The 12,240-nt window shown below is 42.7% G+C and overlaps 1 protein-coding gene across 2 annotated transcripts; it reads left to right on the top strand.

Annotated features, from left to right (window-relative positions):
* Positions 1-941: 941 nt before the first annotated feature.
* On the top strand, positions 942-10,742 carry LOC308283668 (cytosolic phospholipase A2 gamma-like). 2 transcript variants are annotated; one of them, XM_080724136.1, is made up of 14 exons: positions 942-1,041; positions 1,777-1,887; positions 2,927-3,069; positions 4,552-4,738; positions 4,952-5,057; positions 5,378-5,518; positions 5,762-5,827; positions 6,594-6,740; positions 7,236-7,382; positions 7,524-7,607; positions 8,361-8,515; positions 8,814-8,985; positions 9,717-9,885; positions 10,081-10,742. In XM_080724136.1, the coding sequence occupies exons 1-14, from the start codon at positions 961-963 to the stop codon at positions 10,088-10,090; spliced, it is 1,719 nt and encodes a 572-aa protein (XP_080580262.1). In that variant the 5' UTR covers positions 942-960; the 3' UTR covers positions 10,091-10,742. The 2 variants fall into 2 exon arrangements, with proteins under 2 accessions (XP_080580262.1, XP_080580263.1); XM_080724137.1 differs by having other exon boundaries at positions 9,717-9,896; positions 10,091-10,742.
* The last annotated feature ends 1,498 nt before the right edge of the window (positions 10,743-12,240 follow it).

Genomic DNA, 12,240 nt, shown 5'->3' with positions numbered 1-12,240 from the left:
GAGGGAAGGTCTGTGGTGTGTGTGTGTGTGTGTGTGTGTGTGTGTGTGTGTGTGTGTGTGTGTGTGTGTGTGTGTGTGTGTGTGTGTGTGTGTGTGTGTGTGTGTGTGTGTGTGTGTGTGTGTGTGTGTGTGTGCGCGCGCCTGACTACCTGTATGGGTGTGGCCAAATGGATAAAACATGAGTTAAGTGCAGGGTATTTAGCTGTTTGCTGGCTGAGGTTGATTCTATCACAGTCCTACCCTGAGGTCCTTATCAGTCAGACTGAAAACCTGCTCACATCTGGTATGTATTTGGAGTTTCTTCAGCGGCCTGCAGATGGTACAAATCATCCATTTGTTCTATGGTGTGCGTGTGTGCGTGCGTGCCTTTGTGTGCATGCCTGTGTGTGTGTGCGCGCGCTGTGCATGCATTCCATGTATTAATAGGATTGCCACATCTAAGAAGATCGGACCCTTTGGATAATGATTGAGAACACATTGTGTGCATGTTTGTGCCAGCTTTTGCATGTTTGTGTTCAAGAATTTCTTGTTAAATCTGAATGCAAATAAAGATAAATATGTTAAATGTTAAATGTGTGTGTGTGTGTGTGTGTGTGTGTGTGTGCGTGTGTGTGTGTGTGTGTGTGTGTGTGTGTGTGTGTGTGTGTGTGTGTGTGTGTGTGTGTGTGTGTGTGTGTGTGTGTGTGTGTTTGTGCGTGCGTGCGTGCGTGTGTGTGTGTGTGTGTGCATAACGTGCACAACGTAACCATGAACTGAATGAACTGAACTTTGAATGACCACAACCAGAAAGCTTTGCCCCCAACCACTAGGAACTTTTACATCCCACAGAGGAAGTGAGCGAGTGAGGAAGTGGCAGAATCGTTCAACGGACAAAGAGAGGAGTTATTTAACTTCCCACATCCACTGTCCATTCGGCCTGCTGCTCTGAGCTGTTCCATCATGCGGTGCAGAATTATACTGATGTTTCTTTGTGTGGTTTTGTTGACAGTATCCTCAGGTCAGACAGAAGACAACAACACGACGACAACAGCAGATCCCATGGTGAGACCTTTACAGTGGTGTTACTAATAGGACTTTTACTCAATTACTGTACTTGAGTGCAATTTTGAGGTATTTTGACTTTACTGGAGTATTTCTAATGTTCTATGCTTTTACTTCTACTGCACTCAGAGGCAAATATTGTACTTTTACTCCACTGCAATTATTTGAAAACTTTAGTTTCTAGTTATTTTGTAGATTTTGATTATTATTACAAAACACCACATCAGCTCTGTATACATTTCGGCCGTTTGAAAGTAGCAGATCTACAGGCCCACAATGTGTCACAACGCATTGTGAGCTTGTAGATCTGCTATTTTCAAAGGATTTTTAGACATTTTAGAACCTCTGCCTAATGAGTACTTCCTACCTTTGGTACTTTAAGCACATAGATACCAATACCTTTGTACTTTTTACTCAAGTAAATGTTTAATTTCCGAATTTCTACATTGCAGTATTGATATCCTACTTTTACTAAGTAAAACATGTGAATGCTTTTTCCACCACTGGACCTTTACACTTTGTATGAGTACATACCAAAGAATTAAGCTTAATTTAAATAATTTGCTTCTTGGCAAGAAGGCAATACAGAGGGTTCTGTCGGCTACCATGGTAACAAGTAATATCTTGGGTTTTGTGAGGGACAATAATGTGCAATTACATCACCAATCTAAAAGAACAGTCTGTTTTCCTCGTCATAATCACATTGAGATAAACTCCTGTTGTTGTGTCCTTCAGCAGTACATCCGTCACTCCCAGGATCTGTGTGCTGGAGAGCAGCAGTACGTCCAGGACAGGAAGCACGTCGTCCTGGAGGCTTTCAACAGACTGGGAATCAACTGTACACTGGTACTGTACTGTAGTGTAGGGCAGTGCTTCTCAACCTGTGGGTCAGGACCCTAAATACGTTTGGGGGGTCCCCAGATTATTAATTTAATGTGAAACATTGTTTTCTCACTCAACAGTAAACAAACCAACACAAAGTTTAAGTGTATAGACAGTATTATGCACACTTCAAAACTGACCATTTTAGGGCTTTTTAATACCTCTAAAATGACAAATTAAACATTGGCCAAATTGTCAAATATTAGAGGCAGAAAGTGTGAAAATAGCCGATCTACATGCTCACAACGTTGTGAGCATGTCGATCTGCTATTTTCACAATTTCACAATAGAACCGTGTAATACAGAATGTAATGCCTCAACTCTTAGTGCTCGTCGGGGGGGTCCGAGTTAAAATATGATTATTTTGGGGTCCCCAGTTAAAATATGATTATTTTGGGGTCCCCATGATTATTTTGGGGTCCCCAGTTAAAATATGATTATTTTGGTGGTCGCGGCCTGAAAAGGTTGAGAACCACTGGTGTAGGACAGTGCTTCTCAAAGCTTTTCATGTCAAGGACTCCCAAATTGATATGTAAAAAGGTTGAGCTTATAGGTCGCCTATAACAGGTTGAATAACCTAAGTATAAAATATGGTGTTTTTCTTTTTATTATTGTGATGCTACAGTATATTAACTAATTTAGCTGAGGACCCCCTGGAACCCCACCCCAAGGACCAGTGGGGTCCGGGACCCCACTGAGAACCACTGCGTGTTTCTTTCTTTCTTTCTTTCTTTTGTTGTCAGTTACTCACAGATTTTTTCAATAATAATGTATGGTGCTGTATCTCTTTTTTTACAGTTTGAATCTTAGGTAATCCCATTGAGCAACATCTTACGTAAGTGTGTGTGCTACTGCCCCCCCTACCCCCCCCCCCTCTCTAACTCTGTCTATCTGTCTGTCTCTCCCTCTCTCTCTCTCCCTCTCTCTCTCCCTCTCTATCTCTCTCTCTCACCCTCTCTCTCTCTCTCTCTCTCTCTCTCTCTCTCTCTCTCTCTCTCTCCAGGAGTGTGTTCCTCATATAGCTCTGTTGGCATCAGGGGGAGGTCAGAGGGCAGCAGTGTCTCTAGTGGGTTCTGTCAGTCAGATGGCAGCAGATGATCTGTTGGACACTCTGCTCTACCTGGGGGGAGTGTCTGGATCTACATGGTGATTACACACACACACACACATACACATCCACACGCACGAATGCTCGCACCCCACACACGTACGCTCACACCCACACACGCATGCACGTATAGGAAACGCATGCACGTAGGAATACTTCTCAAGGAAGTCTTTGTGAAAACTCTCAAAGTAATTGAAGTTGTGGACAAAAGTATTGGCACCCTTGTATTTGTTTAAAAAAACACGACTTGGAGCCTTCAGTTTGTCCATGTTTGGCTGCAATTTGAACTCTGACCTCCTGACAATTCTTTCCTTTTTTGTTTGGTCCATGCTCAGTATGTGACACAGCAGAATGAGGAATTTAATCAATTTCAACTGAGTGGATTAGTGATTACTAAAGATTGAAGTCAACTTGGACTCACCACAGGTGAGTTCCAGGTGAATAGCCTGCTTGAAATTCAAGTACAGTGTATTTAAGTATTTATGCACATTTCTGTGTAGAATGAGCTAGGATTCTGTATTTATTCCAGTTTTATGTTGTTCCTCTGCAATGATGGAAGATTATTCCTGAAGATTATTATTTGTTTCTGTTTTACAAATGCAAGGGTGTCAATACTTTTGTCCACAACTGATATATCATCATAATGAAAACACGCTAATCTGCTTTTTGAAGAAAATAATAATAATAATAATAATAATAAATAAATAAATAGATAAATATACGTTGCTCTGTTCTTGAGTTCTTGATGACCAAGTACTGACTGTTATCAAGAATTGAGAGTGTTACCCAGATGTTAAAGGTAGGGTAAGTGATTTTCTTTGGTTAAAATAAGTGTTAAATATCTCAATAGACATTAAAAACAAAACAATAAAACAAAACAAACATGAAATCATGAGTATAGGCTGACTCTCCATTGTTTACGCAGCCTGGATGAGAACCGGAGACAGCTCTTCACAGGATTGACTATATCCTCCATTATACTGTACTGCTCATCCAGGCGAGACATGAAACCATACATAGAATGCCTTAAGAGAGCCTCACGTTACAAACAAGTGACTGGCACTATGCCATCTAGGAACCTTAAGTAGAATCCTCAGAGCATCATAGGCCACTTTAAGCCTCCTCATGCTACCTTTCTTGTTCAGTATGTGCATTGGGCACCATAAGAAAGCTGTATACCTGGGAGTGCAGAATGTTTAGAGATATCTCTATCATCATGGAGATTATCTGTGAAAATAAGGCCAAGGTACTTGATTTCCTGGTATACAGAGAGACGACTGAAACGCTGGGAAGGCCAATTTCTTGTCCTTGTGGCTTCTCACTATCATGACACGGATTAGGCCATCATTTGAGCACACGTTCAATAGCTGCTGTAACCCTCCACTGCATGGAACGACCAGTTCATCAGCATACGTACTGTACATAATGCCTCTGTGTAGGTTGCCATTCAAATGAATTCCCTGTCAACCAAAGGTTTCTGTATTTGTTTCTGCCTGTCCTCCCTCCCTCGGCCTGTCCAGGTCCATGGCATCTCTGTACAGTGATCCCATGTGGAGTAGGGACACCATGAGCACAGTGGCTGGTATGCAGGGTTCTGGAGTGCCCTTGGCAGAGGTTGTGTCCTGGCTGGAAAAGAGGGCACAGGAGGAAAACTTCTCTCTCACTGATATCTGGGCAGTTATCACCGCTGCTGGCATCATGAAACAGGTATATACCTTATATATACTGTATCTTGAACCCTATAGTATAGCATCCATATTCTGTTGCTAACATATCTGTAGACCCCTTGGGGTCCCAAGGCAATGATGTATACCGTAGGCTTACAAGTGTGTACATTGGTACATTGGATTCTATCTATACGTACCACATGAATGAATCCACATGTTTGACCATGTTGACATGTTTCATTGTGTTGAGCAGATGGATGTGAGGTGTTTATCAGAGGAGGCCAGTAGAAACACCACCAACCCTTATCCTGTCTACAGCGCTATAGAAAAACACTGCTTCTCTCAAGGACTTACCAACGGTACACAGTACACACACACACACACACACACACACACACACACACACACACACACACACACACACACACACACACACACACACACACACACACACACAGAAGTGGGTTTCTCTCCCATTAGAAAGCCTCTTCTTATGTCATTGTGGTCCTTCATCCTCACACATTCTCTCTGTTCCTTGCTGTTTCTGTCCTCTCTGTCTGTCTGTCTGTCTGTCTGTCTGTCTGTCTGTCTGTCTGTCTGTCTGTCTGTCTGTCTGTCTGTCTGTCTGTCTGTCTGTCTGTCTGTCTGTCTGTCCCTCTCTTTCTCTCTCTTTCTACAGGCTCATGGTTCGAGTTGACTCCTCATGAGGCTGGTTTCACAGAGTTGGGTCTCTTTGTTGAAACGTCTCATCTGGGTAGCAGCTTCCAGGGTGGGGAGCTGAAGCAGAGGAAGCCTGAGATGGACATGGTCAAACTACAAGGTGTGTGTGTGTGTGTGTGTGTGTGTGTGTGTGTGTGTGTGTGTGTGTGTGTGTGTGTGTGTGTGTGTGTGTGTGTGTGTGTGTGTGTGTGTGTGTGTGTGTGTGTGTGTGTGTGTGTGTGTGTGTGTGTGTGCGTGGGCAGTTTTACTGCGTCTTTGTGTGCATTTTAAGTGCATACAGTCTTCTGCCATTGAATAAAAGTGTTTGCGTGCGTGCGTGTGTGTCTGTGTTCATTTTGTTCAGGCATTCTGGGTTCTGCAGTGGCTGATGAGGCTGTGCTCAGAGGCCTGCTACCTCCATGGATGAATGGTAATAATAAAAACAATGGGCCTGATTCATTAATCTGGCTGTAAATAACGTGTAAATAAACTAAATAGACTAAATCAGGTGTATATTCTCTAAGCAAATGCCGGTACGTTCAAAATATGGGCGTCGTAAAGTGCTTGATGAATTGGGCCCAATGAATGAATTCAAAGGTTTATATCCTTGTTGTCGGGTGGAAACCTATACAGTAAGTCCAAAACCGTTCGTTTTGTATTTATCATTTTAAAAAGGATTTAAACTAGTGAAACACCTCGTTTCACTAGTTTAAATCCTAAAGTTTTGTGCGACAGCCTTGTGTGATGAAGTAGCTACAGTAGGACTATACGAAAAAACATACAAATTTGAAACTTGGAGATACAAGGTTTCTGCCTGACAGTGACAAAATGTTATTACAGATTACCATGGCTTTTCATGTTGCATTCTGTTTCAGAAACTGCATCACCAGCAAACGTACAAGTGTTAATTGAATGTAAAGATGTTAAGATAATTAACACTCAGGACGTATCTACGCTATGAGTTTTGCATTTCCAACAGTTCATTGAAGTGTGTGTGTGTGTGTGTGTGTGTGTGTGTGTGTGTGTGTGTGTGTGTGTGTGTGTGTGTGTGTGTGTGTGTGTGTGTGTGTGTGTGTGTGTGTGCATGCGTGCGTACATCTGTGTGTGTGTGTGTGTGTGTGTGTGTGTGTGTGTGTGTGTGTGTGTGTGTGTGTGTGTGTGTGTGTGTGTGTGTGTGTGTGTGTGTGTGCTTTCAGAGCTTTCTGATGACAGTAGTAACAGTACTGCATACGAGTACATCCGTGTGTATCTCATTGTGGACAAACTCGTGTCCTTGATGAGGAATCGAATCCAAGATCCTGTTCTTCTATCTAACTTGGATGACCTGCAGGAAGCACTGAAAGGTACTGATGACAAGATGAGATACAGTCAGATAAGAAAAGATTTTAAGCTATAAGATTAAAGACTAATATTTTTTTTTCACCGCACACACTGAAAATGCATCCCTAAAGAGCTATATGGCGAGACCCTGGTTACTAAACAAACACTATAGAATATAGAGCTAACTAATACTTTTAACTAAAATAAATAAAATCACTTACTACACCTTAAGCCCCAACAAGAGAAGATTCCTTTGAATCCATTTGGCCTTCTCTCAAATAAGTTAGCTTTTAGTGAGCTCTGAATATAATTTACATTATTTCAGAATATACAGAATCGTTACATTTCACATCAGAGTCAGAATGTAGACTAAAGCTTAATTTATACATCAGCACACAACAAAGTGTAAATAAGGCTTTGGTTTAACATACAGTATAAATGGCCACAGGATCTCCATTTGTTACACTCTCTGAGCTAAACCAACACTTCTCTGATTGCTACCGGTACCTTTCTTCCAGCCAAGGTCAACTATAATGAGTCAGCACTGCTGAAGTCAAAGAGTCCAGAGGAGAAGAATAAGATGTTCCAGAACCGCACTTTAGAGCTAATCAGGATCTTAGAGGTGTGGTGCCAAGGCTTGCCGGACGGACCATTCAAAATCTATGGTCAGTGTGCCATGATTGATTCATTTGAATTCATGGATAGATGTATACTTACAATTGTGATAGATCATACGACTTATTGATTGATGCATTTATAAATGTATCCTTCCATTCTTCTAAGTAATGTTTTTTTTTTTTTCCTAGTCTCTTGGATGGTCAAACATGTTCTTCCTCTGATTGTGAAATGGGAGTGGGGAACTATCTCTAACTTCCTCTACCAGCACCCAGGTGAGATTGAAGAAACTACCAGACTACTTTCTTTTTTATATAATGGCTTTGTCATGCTGTAAACACTGGCAAAAACCATGACACTTGATAGCTTAGCCATTTAGGGTCTGTGTGTGTGTGTGTGTGTGTGTGTGTGTGTGTGTGTGTGTGTGTGTGTGTGTGTGTGTGTGTGCGTGTGTGCGTGTGTGCGTGTGTGCATGAGTGCTAATCCCACAAACTGCTGGACTGATTTGTATATTGTAACTGCAGACATATGCACACTTCCGGTAGGCCAAAGAAGAACTCCACTACTTTTTGTTTTATACTTTCTCAAAGATGGGTTAGTTACTTCCTGCCCCCGACTCGATGTCGCTGCGTGCAACAAGTTTGAAGTCGGTCGGTCCCATATACATTGTATGCACATGATCATGTAAGAGTATAGCAGGCTAATACAGTACCGGTATGTGGCTCTGGACACCTGGGTCTCTGTATCTTTAGGTTGTACCTTTTGTTTATACAATGGGTTTGTATAGGTAGGGTTGTAATACAATGAATATCTAAAATATCTAAATACTGAAACAAGCAACTTACAGTCTGGCCTCAAGAGATTTATTTAAAGCTTGGCTCTGGGAACCAACACTCTTGTTCTTCTTCTTTCGTGTATCATCGTCTTTGATAAAACAGGCCTTTCTACACATGGGTAATCTAATTATGTAGGCTACTGTAGGACTCAAGTGATAAACGTAAAGTGAGATCCTTGTCTTTATGGAACAGATCCTGCCGTTCCATCTTGTCTTCATTCTAAAGAGAGAATCAACCTGATGGATGCTGGACTGCTGGTCAATGTGGGTTACCCTCCATTCCTGGGAGACAAGAGAGACATAGACCTCATCATAGCACCAGAGTACAGTGCTGGGGACATCTTTGAGGTACTGTGTGTGTGTGTGTGTGTGTGTGTGTGTGTGTGTGTGTGTGTGTGTGTGTGTGTGTGTGTGTGTGTGTGTGTGTGTGTGTGTGTGTGTGTGTGTGTGTGTGTGTGTGTGTGCGCGCGCGCGTGCGTGCGTGCGTGCGTGTGCGTGTGTGTGCGCATGCGCGGTGCGGTGCGGTTTGTATTAAAAAGGGGGACTGGTGGGAATAACTGTGGCTTTTTGGAGAGCTGTGAGTGTGATAATACCCAAGGTTATACCTCAGATCCTATCAAACTCACAGCTCCTCTACCTTCCCCAGACACTGACCCTGGCGAGAGACTACGCACACAAGGTGAAGAAACCTTTCCCAGAGATAGACAACAAGATCCTGGAGGAGAAAGATTGGCCGAAAGACTGCTATGTTTTCCAGGGAGAACAAGACCAACCCACCATCATCTACATGCCTCTCTTCAACAGAAAGAATTGTAAAGGTCTGTTGTGTATGGGAACACCTACTCTTTCTATGAAATAATAAGTACGACCAGGTGGGGGAGAAAAGAGCTTTGATTCTGTATTGATCCCACACCTTTTAAATTCACCTCACACACGATGTAGAGATACAAAGCTGGATTTTCTATTCACAATGGAGACATTCCTTTTCTCAGAACTGGAGCAACGCAGCAATTATTAAGTGCTCATGATAAACATACTCTTAAGGGCTATTCAGACCAAGTTTGTGATGCGTGTATGAACGCATGCATCCCATTCATTTCCAAAGGAGGCTTGCGAGACTTATAGTGCAATACGGAAAACTTCACGCTGATGGACTGACAAGGACAGACCTAATTTGAACTTCATCTCAACCGACTTCATTCAAATCTTGTCCGTGCGTGAGCTCGTGAAGCCAATGAAAGCAGCAGTGTTCTGCGTGTAGGTGTGGCTGTGGGAAATGACAGGGAAGTGATCCAACGGAGTGCCTGTCAAACAACAACAGCCGTCGCGGACTGTAGGCGCACAGAATTGCGTTCTTTGCTCTTAGAGACTCTGTGTCCACAGAGTTGGTCTGAATAGCACTTTACACACACACACACGCACGCACGCACGCACGCACGCACACACACACACACACACACACACACACACGCACGCACACATACTGGAGTGGATTGGAGAGGATACAGTACGTTAATTTTTTTTTTCCTTTCTTTCTTTTTTCTTCTAGATGCAGAAGAGGTCAAGGCCAGGATGGAGGAGTTCTCCACATTCCAGAAAAGTTTCAGTCAAGAGGAGATGCACTTCCTGTTAAAGACTGCTGGAATCAACATGGAGAACAACAGGGACACTATCCTGACGGAGCTCAAAAAGGCTGTTCAACGAAGACAGGATAAGAGGTAGGCTGTAGGTAGACTGTGTGTGTGTGTGTGTGTGTGTGTGTGTGTGTGTGTGTGTGTGTGTGTGTGTGTGTGTGTGTGTGTGTGTGTGTGTGTGTGTGTGTGTGTGTGTGTGAAAGAGAATTCATGAATTCATGAATGAATGAATGACAAGTAGGCACTAAAAAAATGTTTTCTCTCTATTCTTTTCTCTAGAAACTCTTAGAACTCAAGCCGTTGAAGACACCATTACCTGCAATCATTCTCTCTACAGACAGCCAGACTGAATTGACTGCATCATCACCGCACTAGAGCTCTCATCACCGTCTTCACTGAATATATTTACACTGATTCTGCTAAACTAACCCTAGTGTGGAGTTTAAAAGTGGAGTTATGCACACCAAGGCCCGCCCCCACTCGATCATGATTGGAGGAAGGCCGTCACCTACAGGGAAAACTGAAACGGCTTTTTTCTCCTCACAGGGGAGAGGGCGGAAGTCCTTATATGGACCAAACACTCTATAGTAACTTCTATCAGAACATAGACCCATTTTGTTATTATTTGAATTAAATTAAATCACTTATGCTACCTTTAACATATTATTACAATGACATTTTAAAATAATTTGGTTTGGTTTTAATCATGGCTAGATTGTGGGGGTGTTTCATTTGTCTTCTATTCATTTGAGGGAGTGACTTAACACTTAAACTCTATACTTGACTGGGGTGTGGGGTCCCCCCAGGGCCCATGCGTCCCCTCTTTTTTTTCCTCTTTGCTGAACATAGCCGGCAATATCTACAAGCGTTGTGAGCTTATAGATCTGCTATTGTTTACCAAATGTTTGCCTCATAATAGGGACTCTAGGGTTCAATTAACTGTCTCGCTTAATTTTGGTGAACTTCAGCTAAACATTTTGTATTGTGTAAGGCCGTGTAAAGCATGTTCATTATTATATTATTTTACTTTTCATACACAAAGGCAATTATAGGTGTATGTCATGAGGATAAATAGACATTTAAAAGCATAAAAATACAGAAATAAAACCTAATAAAAAAGTATACGTGTACCTTAAAATGCTTGAATGGTACAAAAGTCAGATCAACAGTTCAACGGTGTACAATGTACAAACACCAAACATTTCAAACATGGTGGCAGTAAAGCCACCATGACAGTAGACCCAGCAACATTGTGATTGTATATTGCAGGACCTAAATATCACATACTATTTGGAATATCAAATAAAGCACTGTGAAAACCACATTTAGTGTTCAAAAATAGTTATTTGGGGTTAACAAAAGAGGGTAGGGTAGGGTGATAAAAGAAAGACAAAAAGTTCTGTGACTAGGCCTGAGGTATCACTGTCTGTTAATTACATTTCCTGGAAGGAGACAACAACAAGAAAGCATGCAGGCTCTGCCCCGCTAATCAGAAGTCCTTTATTTGTTTAAATGGTCTTAAGTATTTTCTGTCAGGCCTACTGGTCCAGGCGCATACCACATTGGCATTGCCACATAGGCATGGATGCCTGGCGGCGGCGCTGGTTCAATTCCCGACCCGGACGACCTTTGCCGCATGTCACTCCCCGTCTCTCCCCCCATTTCCTGTCAGTCTACTGTCCTATCCAATAAAGGCATAAAAGCCCAAAAACAAATATTAAAAAAGAAAAATTATTCTCCCATTGTAGTCTTTATGCCATGTACATGTAGTCCCTGTCACTGCCAACCCCTACTGTTGGTCTTGGCGAGGGAGTAGACAACCATGTCCCCTCTGACACACTTTGAGTCTCCAGCCACTTCTTTTCACCTGACAGTGAGGAGTTTCACCGCGAGGGAATGAAGCCTGATGTATACTGTGAGAGACACCCCCGTGAGACAGATTTTCTGCCTCATTGATGTGATTCGGAACACTTCACAGACTGAGAGCCATTTGGCTCATGCCTCCTGAAATTCTTATAGCGGCTCACACCATGCCATCAATGTCACACAGCTTTGATTTGTTGACTGACCTGGGGATACACGCAAGCCAAGTTTTTAAGTATGAATGCCCAGAGCTATGAGCCACAAGTGATGGCTTGTCTCACACTGGAACTGCTACCTGACCCAGTTCTTCTCCCTGCTGTGCAGGCATCCAAACCAACCTGTAGGAGCTGCTGGTGCAGTGACAGAGATTGCTTTTCTTTGCAAGCTTCCCTCTCCCACAAACATGGCCAGTTGTGAATGCCCGGCCAAACTGGAGGCACCGTAGAGGATTGAGTCTCGAAGGTGGTTGGCAGGAACTTCTCAAAATGTTTGCTTAATATTTTGTATGAGGGGAGGGAATAGTGGTCTCAACCTCTGGCACTTCTTTACAAGGAGACTCACAGCTTTTATAGCTGG

Source organism: Nannobrachium achirus (assembly GCF_963921795.1).
Source record: "Nannobrachium achirus genome assembly, chromosome: 4".
In the NCBI taxonomy this organism is placed as follows: Eukaryota; Metazoa; Chordata; class Actinopteri; order Myctophiformes; family Myctophidae; genus Nannobrachium; species Nannobrachium achirus.
Note: the sequence above shows the minus strand (reverse complement) of the source record. Positions and strands in the feature narration are given on the sequence as shown.

Bases quoted from the DNA above. Each gene is read 5' to 3' on its own strand.
- LOC308283668 (XM_080724136.1), top strand. From the start codon at position 961: ATGTTTCTTTGTGTGGTTTTGTTGACAGTATCCTCAGGTCAGACAGAA. The intron at 7,608-8,360 runs GTGAGATTGAAG...TTTATGGAACAG, and splicing joins CTTCCTCTACCAGCACCCAG to ATCCTGCCGTTCCATCTTGT. The intron at 8,516-8,813 runs GTACTGTGTGTG...TACCTTCCCCAG, and splicing joins GTGCTGGGGACATCTTTGAG to ACACTGACCCTGGCGAGAGA.